This window comes from Colossoma macropomum, unplaced genomic scaffold (genome assembly GCF_904425465.1).
Source record: "Colossoma macropomum unplaced genomic scaffold, Colossoma_macropomum, whole genome shotgun sequence".
In the NCBI taxonomy this organism is placed as follows: Eukaryota; Metazoa; Chordata; class Actinopteri; order Characiformes; family Serrasalmidae; genus Colossoma; species Colossoma macropomum.
The window spans coordinates 338911-354314 of NW_023494800.1; the positions used below are offsets into that span (position 1 = coordinate 338911).

Genomic DNA, 15404 nt, shown 5'->3' on the forward strand with positions numbered 1-15404 from the left:
TTGATTTAGTGATGACAAAAACTCAACTTTATTAAAGAAATCAAGAGAATTAATACTGTTGAATAACATGCTCTGAAATTATTAGTTAAATATAATTATTAATAAACAAAAATAGTGTGGTTATCTACAGTACATAAATACTAAATCAACAAACACAAAAGAGTGCAAGTCTTAGGGATTTTGTCGTAGTTATAAAGGGCTGCAATACAACATACTTCGCACAGTGTAAGGTTTACAGGTATGACTGTATTGTGATTATTTAGTAATCAATTAATCCATAGAATATTTAATCAATGCTCTGATTAATCTAAACGAGTCACTTTCATAACAAAAAAGTTACAAAATATGACAAACAGAACACACAGTATGTTCAAACATATAATATTTAAACTGACGTAATCATAGCGTCAGTGTCAGGGTGAATGTGGTGTCCAAGTAAGATCCAAAGGTTGTACTGGGGTAGAACACTGCTAGGAATAAATAGATAAATAAATAAATAAATAAATAAATAAATACTGTTACTGTCTTAAAATTACATTAAACGTTTTTTCTTTGCACATAATGACAACTCCAACTTCCGAAAAAGTTGGGATGCTGTGCGAAATGTAAAGAACAGAATGCAGTGATGTGAAAAGCATTTAAACCCTATGTTTAATTGGAAACAGTACAAAGACAACACGTTTTTGATAAATTAATGCCCATTTTGAATTTGATGCCAGCAACACGTTCCAAAAAAGTTGGGACGGGGGCCTGTTTACCACTGTGTTTCATCACCTCTTCTTTTTTTAAGTGTTTGTGAACTGAGGAGGCACTGCTGTAGTTTAGAGAGTGAAATGTTTTCTGTTCTTGTTTGATACAGGATTTCAGCTGCTCATCAGTTCAGGGGCTCATTTGTCGTATTTTTCATTTCATAATGCGCCAAATGTTATCAGTGGTGACAGGTCTGGACTGCACGCAGGTCAGTTTATCACTCGGACTCTTTTAATACGGAGCAACGCTGCTGTAATACATGCAGAATGTGGTTTGTCATTATCTTACTGAAATAATCAAGGCCTTCCCTGAAAAAGACGTCGTCTGGATGGCAGCATATGTTGCCAAAACATGTATATATCGTTCAGCATTAATGGTGCCTTCACAGATGTGCACGTCACCCATGCCATGTGCTCTAATGCCCCCTACACCATCATGAATACTGGCTTTTGAACTGTGCGCTGATAAACCAGATGGTCCCTCCCCTCTTTTGCTGCTCCTGTTCCAACTTTTTGGAATGTGTTGCTGGCATCAAATTCAAAATGTTGTCTTTGTACCATTTTCAATGAAATATAGGGTTTAAATGATTTGCACATCGCTGCATTCTGTTTTTATTTACACTGTGCTGCTCTCCGCTTGTAAATCAATGCAACTACTGCCGAAAGTAAACTGAAAGACTGTTTAACAGCACACGATGATCATTTTAACAGAAAACGACACAGACAGAACACAGAAGTTATTAATTTGGCTGCTCTCTGCAGCTCATACAGTCTAATGATTAGAAAGCTCAGCGCTAGATAAGAGAACCTACAACACAAAGTGTAAAAAGAGATCAGCAGGATAAACAATCACAGCTGCCTAATTTCTGATAGTTACTCCTCTTTTTAATCTCTGATGGACGCAAACAGATTTATAAGAGCGCGCACACCCAACTGAACCTGTCTGAGCACACATCTCAGAAAAACAAGGACACTACATGTGTGGACGTGAAGGTGAGCGCAGAAGAAGGAACACAGCGATAATGAAGATAATGAAGATAATGATTCTGCACAGACCACAGTTCACACGTTTTTTACGCTAACTCCAGCTGTTTGGTGTCCAAATCAACGGTCACCCAAACGTTTTCTGTAAATACATCCCCAGAACTTCTCACCACCCACAGCCAGCTCCTCGTTAAGGTGGAGCAGGTTTGTAGACGTGGTTTAGAACACAGTACGACTCACTGTGAGCTGAGATCAGGAACAAAACTCCTCGTGTTAGGAAAAATAACTTACTTTATTAAGGGCAAAATTAAAGAAATCAGAGATACACCGATCAGGCATAACAATCTGACCACCTCCTTGTTTCTACACTCATTGTCCATTTTATCAGCTCCACTTACTATATAGGTGCACTTTGTAGTTCTACAGTTACAGACTGTAGTCCATCTGTTTCTCTGATACTTTGTTAGCCCCCTTTTACCCTGTTCTTCAGTGGTCAGGACCCCCATGGACCCTCACAGAGCAGGTACTATTTGGATGGTGGGTCATTCTCAGCACTGCAGTGACACTGACGTGGTGGTGGTGCGTTAGTGTGTGTTGTGCTGGTATGAGTGGATCAGACACAGCAGTGCTGCTGGAGTTTTTAAACACTGTGTCCACTCACTGTCCACTCTATTAGACACTCCTACCTTGTCGGTCCACCTTGTAGATGTAAAGTCAGAGACGATAGCTCATCTGCTGCTGCACAGTTTGTGTTGGTCATCCTCTAGTCCTTCATCAGTGGTCACAGGACGCTGCCCACAGGACGCTGTTGGCTGGATATTTTTGGTTGGTGGACTATTCTCAGTCCAGCAGCGACACTGAGGTGTTTAAAAACTCCAGCAGCACTGCTGTGTCTGATCCACTCAGACCAGCACAACACACACTAACACACCACCACCACCACGTCAGTGTTACTGCAGTGCTGAGAATGATCCACCACCCAAATAGTACCTGCTCTGTGAGGGGTCCATGGGGGTCCTGACCACTGAAGAACAGGGTAAAAGGGGGCTAACAAAGTATCAGAGAAACAGATGGACTACAGTCTGTAACTGTAGAACTACAAAGTGCACCTATATAGTAAGTGGAGCTGATAAAATGGACAATGAGCGCAGAAACAAGGAGGTGGTCAGAATGTTATGCCTGCTGGTCTTTCTTCCAGGCTTGAAGTTTACAGGTAGATGATGATTTACCCACCATCAAACTAAGAGGTTCGTCTGGACGTAGTTTACATGGTTCGGGCTGGAAGGCAAAATTTAAACCACAGGGAGCTCACAGGTTACTCGCTAAGGCAGCCTGATGGTGAGATTGAGATTAGAGAGATGATGATGGTGATGATGGTGATGGTGATATTGATGGTGATCGTGATGATGATGCAGTACTGACCGTGCTTGTAGTCTGGATCTGACGAGGTGACTGATGGACTCTCGCTGGAAGAGCTGTAGTCGCTATGGTAACTTCTGTGGGTGTGCATGGGGTCTAAAATCAAAAACATCAGCCAATAATCAATCAGCGTTAGAGTCCACTCTATAGAAAATTATCACTTAATCAATTACATGTTCAATTAGCAATAATTCAGATTACTAATTCAAATCATAACATCACAACATATAAATTACTCAAGCAAAGTTTGACTCAATAATTAACAAATCTATTAAAAAATGGATATTTGGTAATTTCGGTATTACAATTAATTACCAAAATGCTGAATATTTTCAGATGCATTCATTTCAGCTTGGTGGTGAAACTGTTTCTAAGTTTAGACACATTCCAGTACTTTCTGTGATACTGAAAGTGTGATACCTGAACGGCACATAATACTGCTGGGTTTCACACAGCGCAGCGCAGCGCAGCGCAGTCTGACTGGGGCTGAACGATTCTGCCAAAATACCTAATGGTGATTTTTCTGACCAATATTGGGATCACGGTTTAAACTGCGGTTGTTTTCTATAAATTAAGGCCTGGGCCAAATTTTTTGGCCAAAAAGATTCATTAAACACTGAACGCAGCGTGCCTGGCAACATAACGCAGCAAGGGGTACAGTATGTTTGGTGACAGATGACAAGTAATTCAAAAAGGGGCAAAACAAACACACAACTTACAAAATCAGGCCTAATTGTCGCTGCTGTCAGAGCAAAATCTCCAAAATGAGAAATTAGTGTGAATCAATGGAACCAGACATTTTCCAAGTAATTTTCATCATGAAATTTAGTATTAACTAGAAAGGGAAAGTTCCTGAATGAACTTTAAAAAGCCAACTAATTGCGTTTAAACATTAAAATGGTGTAAGACTGTTGATGGTTGCTAAAATGCACTATCCAAAGTGGATGGTGATGCATGGCTACGTGCTAGCGTTAAGTTCCACCTTAAATTCTATGCCACCTTAATTTTAGTGCTATGTTAATTACAGTTCCACCTTAAATTCAGTGCCACCTCAACTGTAGCTCTGCCTTAAATTCAGTGCCATCTTAATTTTAGTGCTACCTTAAATGTAGTTACACCTTAAATTCTATGCTACCTTAAATTCAGTACCACCTTAAATTTTGTGCCACCTTAATTTTAGTGCTACCTTGCATGGAGTTCCACCTTAAAAACAGTGCCACCTTAAATTCATTATTTGTGCCGTTATTGCTGTGCATTAGGCTGTAAGTGTGTGAGTCAGTTTCAAGCCAACTTAATTAAGTCAAAAACTGAAAAATGCGAGGTTTTGCTGCGTCAGCAGTGATACAATGTTTCACAATGTTTAATAATTTTTTAATAATTAACAGTACTTTAAAAAGTCCTCTTCAATCTTCAGACACAAGCATGTTTTTGGGTCGGTGACGAGCAAAAACGGAAAAAGAAACTGGTTTAAATGATCCTGTACAGAAACGACTACGGACAGGCCGAGTGGAGCTTCGCTGTAAGGCCGTCTCCGCGCTGTGAGCCTTCTGAGGAGCGAGCTGGCGCCGCCCGCTCCACTCACAGCTCAGCAGGAAGCCGAGAGGAGGAAAGCATGATTCACGCGTTCCAGCGGATCCCCATCGCTGTCTGAACTGTGACGGAAACTGACACTGTCCTCCTTTCCTCGTGTTATGACAACAACTCTTACCGTGTAACAAGTTCACCAAAACCAGAAAATCAGGCCTGTGTATCAGCTGCGACCGCATGCCTCGCATAAGCCGCATTCTGCAGGGATTTCTCAGACTCTGGAGTTTCGAAATGCAGCGTCCTCTGATCGTGTGAACAATGGACAGGCATTTCTGACTCGGGTCACTGCTACCCGAAGGTAAACAATTTGCTCAGGCTTGTGAAAAGTGGAGAGAAGTAGCGCGACAAAGGGCCACTTCACACCACTCGGCTCTCTGTTTAAAGTTCGCCGCCAGACGGAAACTGACACAGTTTCAGAAACACCAAGATAAACCTGGTCAACCAAACCGGTCAGACGAAACTGCACCGTCACATGAGGGCAAGAACAGGGCTGAACCTTAAAGACCCGGGGAACCCTGTGAGGTCACAGCGTACAGACAAAATGTGTCCTGTGAACGACTTCACAGAGTCCACTATGGCCCCGTTCCCACTGCATGGTACGGCCCAACTCGACTCGACTCGCTTTTGGTACCAGCTACTTCGTTGTCCACTGCAGATATAGCGCCCCCTCAATGTAGCTGGTTGTCATAGCCACGCCGCAGGACACTGCTGTGACGTGAAGGAGACAAACTGTGTTCAGAAGAGGCAGCGAGGGAAAACACTGCTGACCAAACCAGGAGAGTCTGGAAAAAACTAGAGTCCAGACGACGAGGCGATTCTCAGAGAGGCTACGCTAACCTGGTAGCTAACGCTAGCATATGTGTTTAGTGATTCTCTCTGACCAATCAGCAGCCTGCAGCGTTTTTACATCACCTTTTGGTATCAGCTCAGCTAACTTTGAACCTCAACGGAGGTGGTACTAAAAACAGCACCCGGTACTACGTACCACATTTGTCTAGTGGAAAAAGTAGAGTCGAGTCGAGTCGGGCCAGTACCACGCAGCGGAAAAGCGGCCTATCACAGCCCACGGTCCGGACCACGTGGTCTGTGATGTCACTTCATGTGTGTTTATTTATTTTTTAAAATATCTGATTTTGACAGAAATCTGACTGCACATTCTGCCTGTATCCATCCACACCTCCATCCATCCATCCTTCAATCTACTACCCATTCATCTTTCTATCCACTCCTCTCTATTAATCTTTATCCATCCATTCATCTTTCTATCCACTCCACTTCTATTCATCAGATCATCTCTATCCATCTATCTTCCTATTGATCAGTCTCTATCCATGTCTATCCATCCATCCATCTCTCAATACTATCTTTTCATCACCCATCCATCTGTTTCTATATTAACCTATTCATTTCTCTATCTACACTGGAACTGACTGTCATAATCAGACGGATGTTTAGATTTGACTGAAATTTGATGTGTGTACTGAACTCTGTCTGGTTGATGCTGAGATACTGCAATAAAATACCTGCACTTTATTCATTTCACTCAATTTGTATTTTCATACTGGTGGCAGCTCAGAGTGCTTTAGAGACAGGAGAGTATCAGACAAAACGATGATCAGATCAGATTAGAGAGATGAACATCAAAGAGCCATAGAGTTTTACTGAAGCTCCGAGTTAAAGAGCTGCGTTTTCAGATGTTTATTAAAAGTGAGCTCTGAGCTCGACTGTCTAATAAAAGCTGAACTGAGCTCCACAGTTTAGAAGCAGAATAACTGAAAGAGTCTCTCCACGTTTTCTGTTTTACTGAAGGAGTTCAGAAGGTCAGAATCTGCAGATCTGAGATCATAAACAGACGGTCAGGAGCTTTAAGGTCATTTAGAGCTTTAGAAACCAGCAGCAGAGCTTTAAACTCTCTCTAACAGATCCAGGCGGTCAGAATACTGCATTTATTAAAAAATATTCATCAGAATTAATCATAATTCATTTTATCAGCCAAACATCTGATTCATCTCAGGCAAACGTGCAAACTTTAATGTGAATTTTGGCAACTTTATTCTACAGCTGAGTCTTTTTTGTTCAATATATCCAGATGCAAATACAAACACACGGATTGGAACCTAACTAGTGTCACTCTCTGGACCGCTGGACTCTCTGGGCTGCTGGACTCTCTGGGCTGCTGGACTCTCTGGGCCACTGTCGCTTCTCAAACTCAAAAATGCATCGACTCAACAACCATGAATGTTCCAGTGGTGAAAACTGGCTGCAGCGCTGAGGAAAAGAGCTGCCAGGCCAAATGACCCAGCGCGATGAACGTTCTAGAGAGTTCCCAAAAATCACGGCACGTCAACCAAACCTTTATATTCCCCTCAGCGTGTTTGTTTTTGTTGGGGAACTCCTGCGCTGTGGGCTTTATCCTGCATGTCACCGGCCAACCACACCAATCTGGTCTCAGGATCTGGCAGTCTGGAATGTTCTCTACTTTTTCTGATGAACTTTTCTAGAACTGCTGTTCAGCGGAACCGTGTGGCTGTTTTATTTTGGTGCACAAAATTTGCACTTGTGAGTCATGAGTCTTCTATTCTGCCCTGAACTGCAAAGAGAAGCAAATGATCTGAGATTACGGTTCTGTGTTCTCCAGCAAAAGATTCAACAAGGCTGAACACAGAACACCGTCCCGAAATTTGGAATCACTGTTTCCTGTTATATAGAACCAATTTGGTTGCAGTTAAAAAGAAAAAGTTTTGATAAATATTTCACACTTTACTCTTTTTACAGAATAAACCCTTCACTTCGTGAATTTATCACGTTTGGTGCACTCAAGATGGTTCTTCAAGGGTTCTTTAGTAAAGACGGTGGATCTATAGAACCATCAACGCTCAAAGAATCATTTCTTTCCTAAATGGTTCTCTGCATGGTCAAATGTTTCTATAGATTGAAGGAGAATGCTGTATACAATTCTATATAGCACCAATATAGCCTGCAACAGAAGAACCCTTTTTGGTGCTACATCGAACCATTTTTCTACATAGAACGATATGGAGCACATTCTCCTTCAATCTAATCCCAGGTGGATGCTAGAGTGTTACTATAGGTGATTGCTATTGCATCCCAGGTGGTTGCTAGGGTGTTGCTACGTGATTGCTATGGTATCCCAGGTGGAGAAGAATACAGTGTTGGATAACAGCAGCGTTGCATGTTGCAAAGCACTAATGAATATGATGTCATAACAGGCTGCCATCCAATCAGCTACTTGCTACAAAGCACTGTGTTGTTGTTTACAGTCTATAATGGGTCTAAATCCGTCTTTTGTAAGTGCTGCTCGTACTCAAACACTCAGAAAAGCATACAGAGCCACAATTTATCATGATAAACAGGCTCAGAGCTTTTCAGCGCGGTGTTCTTCTTACTGTCAGACTCATCAGCGCAGCCACTCTGAGCTCCTGCAGAGTCTTAAACTCGGATCGGCTCTCGTGTTCGTTATATTAGGCAGAGCCGAATGTTTATGGGTGATAAAACAGTACAGTGAGTTCTTAGAGATCGTAAGTCTTCGTCAGACGCCGTCAGAGTTTGGAGTTCAGTGTGTTGTTAGTGTTGGACTGTGACAGTTAAACAAGAAGGTTTTAAGAAGAGCCTCCGAGCCCAGCCGAGCGCTAGTTTGGTGTGGTTTGGTGTGTGAGAGAAGGTGAGAGTGCGTGAGCGTGTCTGACAGTGTGTGTGTGTGTGAGAGTGTGTGATAGTGTGTGAGAGTGTGTGAGCGAGTGTGAGCGAGTGTGAGAGTGTGTGAGAGTGTGTGAGAGTGTGTGAGTGTGTGAGTGTGTGTGGGAGTGTGTGGCAGTGTGTGAGCATGTGAGAGAGTGTGTGTGTGTGTGAGAGTGTATGCAAGTGTGTGTGAGAGTGTGTGAGAGTGTGTGTGCGTGATAGTGTGTGCAAGTGTGTGAGAATGTGTGAGTGTGCGATAGTGTGTGTGTGTGTGTGAGAGAGAGTGTGAGTGTGTGTGAGCATGTGTGAGTGTGTGAGTGTGGGTGAGTGAGTGTGTGTGATAGTGTGTGTAATAGTGTGTGAGCGAGTGTGAGAGTGTGAGTGAGTGTGATTGAGTGTCAGAGTGTGTGAGCGAGTGTGAGTGTGTGAGCATGTGTGAAAGTGTGAGAGAGTGTGATAGTGTGTGAGAGTGTGTGAGCGAGTGTGAGCGAGTGTGAGAGTGTGTGGCAGTGTGTGAGAGAGTGTGAGAGTGTGAGAGTGTGTGAGTGAGTGTGAGTGAGTGTGGGAGTGTGTGAGAGAGTGTGAGAGTGTGTGAGAGTGTGTGAGTGTGTGTGAGAGTGTGAGCGAGTGTGAGAGTGTGTGAGAGTGTGTGAGAGTGTGTGAGCGAGTGTGAGAGTGTGTGAGCGTGTGTGTGAGCATGTGTGAAAGTGTGAGAGAGTGTGTGGCAGTGTGTGAGAGAGTGTGATAGTGTGTGATAGTGTGTGAGAGTGTGAGAGTGTGTGAGCGAGTGTGAGCGAGTGTGAGAGTGTGTGAGAGTGTGAGAGAGTGTGAGAGAGTGTGAGCGAGTGTGAGAGTGTGTGAGAGTGTGTGAGAGTGTGAGAGTGTGTGAGAGTGTGTGAGAGAGTGTGAGAGTGTGTGAGAGTGTGAGCGAGTGTGAGAGTGTGTGAGAGAGTGTGAGAGTGTGTGAGAGTGTGTGAGAGAGTGTGTGAGAGTGTGAGCGAGTGTGAGAGTGTGTGAGAGTGTGTGAGCGTGTGTGAGCGAGTGTGAGAGTGTGTGAGAGTGTGAAAGTGTGAGAGAGTGTGTGAGAGTGTGTGAGAGTGTGAGCGAGTGTGAGAGTGTGTGAGAGAGTGTGAGAGTGTGTGAGAGTGTGTGAGAGAGTGTGTGAGAGTGTGAGCGAGTGTGAGAGTGTGTGAGAGTGTGTGAGAGTGTGTGAGCGAGTGTGAGAGTGTGTGAGAGTGTGTGAGAGTGTGTGAGAGTGTGTGAGAGTGTGTGAGCGAGTGTGAGAGTGTGTGAGCGTGTGTGTGAGCATGTGTGAAAGTGTGAGAGAGTGTGTGGCAGTGTGTGAGAGAGTGTGATAGTGTGTGAGAGTGTGAGAGTGTGTGAGCGAGTGTGAGCGAGTGTGAGAGTGTGTGAGAGAGTGTGAGAGAGTGTGAGAGAGTGTGAGCGAGTGTGAGAGTGTGTGAGAGTGTGTGAGAGTGTGAGCGAGTGTGAGAGTGTGTGAGAGAGTGTGAGAGTGTGTGAGAGAGTGTGTGAGAGTGTGAGCGAGTGTGAGAGTGTGTGAGAGTGTGTGAGAGTGTGTGAGCGAGTGTGAGAGTGTGTGAGAGTGTGTGAGAGTGTGAGCGAGTGTGAGAGTGTGTGAGAGAGTGTGAGAGTGTGTGAGAGAGTGTGTGAGAGTGTGAGCGAGTGTGAGAGTGTGTGAGAGTGTGTGAGAGTGTGTGAGCGAGTGTGAGAGTGTGTGAGAGTGTGTGAGAGTGTGTGAGAGTGTGAGCGAGTGTGAGCGAGTGTGAGAGTGTGTGAGAGTGTGTGAGAGAGTGTGAGAGTGTGTGAGCGAGTGTGAGTGAGTGTGAGAGAGTGTGAGAGTGTGTGAGAGAGTGTGAGAGTGTGTGAGAGTGTGAGAGTGTGTGAGCGAGTGTGAGAGTGTGTGAGAGTGTGTGAGAGAGTGTGAGAGTGTGTGAGCGAGTGTGAGTGAGTGTGAGAGTGTGTGAGAGAGTGTGAGAGTGTGTGAGCGAGTGTGTGAGCGTGTGTGTGAGCATGTGTGAAAGTGTGAGAGAGTGTGTGGCAGTGTGTGAGAGAGTGTGATAGTGTGTGAGAGTGTGTGAGAGTGTGTGTGTGAGCATGTGTGAAAGTGTGAGAGAGTGTGTGGCAGTGTGTGAGAGAGTGTGATAGTGTGTGAGAGTGTGTGAGAGTGTGTGTGTGAGCATGTGTGAAAGTGTGAGCGAGTGTGAGTGAGTGTGACAGAGTGTGAGAGTGTGTGAGAGAGTGTGAGAGTGTGTGAGCGAGTGTGTGAGCGTGTGTGTGAGCATGTGTGAAAGTGTGAGAGAGTGTGTGGCAGTGTGTGAGAGAGTGTGATAGTGTGTGAGAGTGTGTGAGAGTGTGTGAGCGTGTGTGTGAGCATGTGTGAAAGTGTGAGAGAGTGTGTGGCAGTGTGTGAGAGAGTGTGATAGAGTGTGATAGTGTGTGAGAGTGTGTGAGAGTGTGAGAGTGTGTGAGCGAGTGTGAGAGTGTGTGAGAGAGTGTGAGAGTGTGTGAGCGAGTGTGAGTGAGTGTGAGAGTGTGTGAGAGAGTGTGAGAGTGTGTGAGCGAGTGTGTGAGCGTGTGTGTGAGCATGTGTGAAAGTGTGAGAGAGTGTGTGGCAGTGTGTGAGAGAGTGTGATAGTGTGTGAGAGTGTGTGAGAGTGTGTGAGAGTGTGTGAGCGAGTGTGAGAGTGTGTGGCAGTGTGTGAGAGAGCGTAAGTGAGTGTGAGAGCGTGTGAGAGAGCGTGAGAGTGTGTGAGCGAGTGTGAGCGAGTGTGTGAGTGAGTGTGAGTGAGTGTGAGAGTGTGTGAGAGTGTGTGAGAGAGTGTGAGAGTGTGTGAGAGAGTGTGAGAGAGTGTGAGAGTGTGTGAGTGAGTGTGAGTGAGTGTGAGAGAGTGTGGGAGTGTGTGAGAGAGTGTGAGAGTGTGAGCGAGTGTGAGAGTGTGAGAGTGTGTGAGAGTGTGTGAGAGTGTGAGCGAGTGTGAGAGTGTGTGAGAGAGTGTGAGAGTGTGTGAGCGAGTGTGAGTGAGTGTGAGAGAGTGTGAGAGTGTGTGAGAGAGTGTGAGAGAGTGTGAGTGAGTGTGAGAGAGTGTGAGAGTGTGTGAGTGAGTGTGAGTGTGAGAGTGTGTGAGAGAGTGTGAGAGTGTGAGCGAGTGTGTGAAAGTGTGAGAGAGTGTGTGACCGTGTGTGAGAGTGTGAGCGAGTGTGTGAAAGTGTGAGAGAGTGTGAGAGTGTGTGAGTGAGTGTGAGTGAGTGTGAGAGTGTGTGAGAGTGTGTGAGTGAGTGTGAGAGTGTGTGCGAGTGTGTGAGCGAGTGTGAGTGAGTGTGAGAGTGTGTGAGAGTGTGTGAGTGTGAGAGTGTGTGAGAGTGTGTGAGTGAGTGTGAGAGTGTGTGCGAGTGTGTGAAAGTGTGAGAGAGTCAAAGATCTGCACAGATCTCAGTCTGAAGGGTGTCCAGCATTAGTAACACTCACTTTTTTCACTCCACAAAGTAACGACGCACAATAAATTGTGTGTAAATCACTACCATGACAAAAGCCTTATATACATACAGTCTAACGACGTTCTGTTGAACTGAAAAAAGGCACAATTGCTATTGCTACTATTTGTGTTTAACATACGGGAGGGAAAATAAAACGATATAAAATGCGCCTTAATCTTCGCACAAACCAATTTTATACTTTATTTTTCTCCCTAATATGAAAAATTCAGCAAACAAACAGCAATTGTGTATAAAAATGTACAGCAGTGAGTCTCTGTAGAGGATATGTAACTTATTTACACTGAATTCAGTCAGGGGTGCACAAACATTTGCAATACTGCCAATATTGTATACAAAAATGACCACCTATATTGTAGAAGGACGTAATATACAAACGAGTCCTCCTTCCAGTCACACGGTGTGAGCATCCTGACCAATCACAGTTCTGGATGAGTTCATGTAATCCAACAAGTGTCAATCATTTAATTATCAATGATCAAAACCAGTCCAGGCCATTCGTGTCATATTACTGATTACACAACCAGCTTTTAGTAAAGTTCTAAGTATACAGCAATCACAGTCCGCAGTAATCTACATATGTAATCTACAGGAGTTTATATGTTTGAAATGACTCTGAATCGTTTCGGTCTAGGATTCGTTGGTTTCCTACTGGACAGTAAAGGAAAGAGAAGAATCAGAAAAGCATCACAGCTCCTCTTTAACAGTGTACAGAGCCTACACTTAAACTACGTTCACATTACAAGCCTCGTTACTCAAATCCGATCTCTCTGACTCGATGGTTCACACTCGTTTAGGTAAGTGATTCAAATCTCTCATTAATGTGATGAACCGGCGTCCTGAAATGACCCTCATGAGCTCATCCTACTCAGTAACGTTGTGTGAATGAACCACGTTCATCATCAGCACAAACTAACGAGCAGAACGAGCTTCGCTGAGAAGATAATTAACTCTGATCAGCTCTCAGCTTCATTATTAGAGCGAGACGAAGGAGAAAAAGGTGAGATGAGCTGCTTTTCCACCGTTTACAGGCTTTAACTGCTGTTCGGCACTGTTGCCATGGTAACGCTGAATGATGGCGCAGCGCAGTGGAAAAAAAGCACATGAATTCTGATCTGAGCGTCACATTAAGGTCACATGGCCACGAATCGGATACATATCCGATCTAGGACCACATATGAAAGTGGCTCAGGTCGGATTTGAAAAGATCAGATTTTTTGTGTCCACACAGCTCTGAAAACATCAGATCTGAGACACTTTAGGGCAGATAATCGGATTCGTGCCACTTCAGCCTGGTAATGTGAACGTAGCCAGAGAGCAGCTGGCTGGTTTGTGATCAGCAGTCTGAGGAGAGCATCACATGTACATGATTAAACATCACAGGCGTTCGTTTAACCCCTTAAAATCTCAGGCTTATTACAGACCAAGGCTTATTATTCAGTTACTACAGGGACTTCAATGCAAACTGGCTGAGCTATTCTTAAGTTATAGACGTGTATTAAAACTTTTGCCATTTAAGTGGTTAAATAAGTTTGTTTTGTTTATATATGGTGATTATTTTGAATAAAATATTTTGTTTTATGACCACTGCACACAATTCAGGACTCAGTACGTCCCTTTTAAGGTCACTGCAGTTGGACGGGTTACACGATGCGTTGAGAAAACAAACAAATCGTCACCCCACAATTTATCTACCCTTAACAGTAGTTTTTGCCCATATGAGGCTCCCGATTAATGAACAGCAGGCAAAAGTCCTTTAATTCAGCCCGAACACTTGCAATAATATTCCCCTCACATGTGGAGGAAGTCAGCGCTAACAAGCTCCCGCTGAGAAGCTGACAAATTAAAAAGAAGGCAGAAAGGTGCCTCCTGCTGCTCCCCCCCGCCCCCCAGCCTGTAAACCAGCATGGCTGTCTACGTCTGCAGGCCTGAAGGCTACAGACAGTCAGACAGTCAGAGACGGATCAGCACTAACACCCACACATCGCGGTCTGTCTGGAAACGGAGATGAAATGACCAGGTCATTCCCACGAAATGAAGCTCTGCCGACTCTCATTTCCTCTGCGCTGGCCGGTTAGAGGGCAGTGATTAACGCAGGCACACAAACGCAAACATAAACATGTGAGTAACAAGCGCTTCACAGCCTGCAGAACCTGTTTGGTTCCCGCTGTACGGTTCCTCGAAGCTGCTGATACATTGGTGTCAGTGAGCTATGAGCAAACGCGTGTTGTAACCACCAGAAATGTCACACCTGAGGCCAAAACAGCAGCTGAAGCAGCAGCTCAGCCACCGCAGGACGAGCTCTGAGCTCACATTAGCAGGATGAACTGCCACTAATGTGACTCAGATCTGATGTTTTCAGAGCTGTGTGGACACAAATCCGATCTTTTCAAATCAGACCCGAACCACTTTCATATGTGGTCTTAGATCGGATACGTATCCGATTCGTGGCCGTGCGACCTTAATGTGAAAAAATAATGTTACTGTGAAAAACAGCTGTTCAGAGCTGTTCATATCCGCAGCGAAGGCTTGTTTGGTTGGTTTGTTTGACGTTATTGATTATGACTGATTAGCTGTTTTTATGCCAGAATATATTACAGCAGTAACAGCCCTTAATGATGGTAAACAAAGACATTCCCAAGATGTTCAACACAAGTGAACTTTTAAACGCTGGGTGATAACCTACATTAATACCCCTACATGGGGGCAGTCGTGGGCTGGAGGTTAGGGAACCAGCCCTGTAACCGGAAGGTTGCTGGTTTGATCCCCTGAGCCGTCAGTACGTGACTGAAGTGCCCTTGAGCAAGACACCTAACCTCCAACTGCTCCCTGGGCGCCGTGCACAGGGCTGCCCACCGCTCCAGGCAAGTGTGCTCACTGCCCCCTAGTGTGTATGTGGTGTTTCACTGCACGGACGGGTGAAATGCAGAGGTCTAATTCCTCTGTGTTGGTCATTGGTTCTGAATTCTAATTCTAATTCTACCATGTTTACAGCACTTAAAGCTGCACTATGTGCATTTTGGGGAATTGGAGACCTCTGTGGTGGAAATGTGTAACTACACGCAGAACATTTTGTAGCGCCGGTTGTGCTTCGGACACCCACAAGTGTATGAGTCTGACTTTTGCGAGGCTGAAAGAGAATTCAAAGAGAGTCTAAACTCGGTGAAGGAGCATCTCTAAGGATGTGAGTGAATTACCTACTATTATCATCACATCTTCATCAGTGTGATGTTGATTCTGAGATCATTTGAGGCCAAAACATCGAACTGGACCTTCTTTTTGAGTCTGTGTGTGACGTTAATACGTAAAGACGTACGACGTGGTGTGAAAATATATAAAAATACACACTTGTGATCCAGAACTGACCATCCAATATCAGTCCCTGACCTCACTAACGCTCAATAAAATGTTCAACATCTAGTGTAAAGCCTTCCCAGAAGAGTAGAGGCTGTA

The 15404-nt window shown here is 44.5% G+C and overlaps 1 protein-coding gene across 1 annotated transcript in view; it reads right to left on the bottom strand.

Annotated features, from left to right (window-relative positions):
* Positions 1–15404, bottom strand: part of ptpn13 (protein tyrosine phosphatase non-receptor type 13) — a 147444-nt gene that overhangs the window by 60794 nt on the left and 71246 nt on the right. The window contains 1 exon segment of the mRNA XM_036587727.1: positions 3156–3248. Within this exon segment, the coding sequence (XP_036443620.1) occupies positions 3156–3248 (93 nt within the window).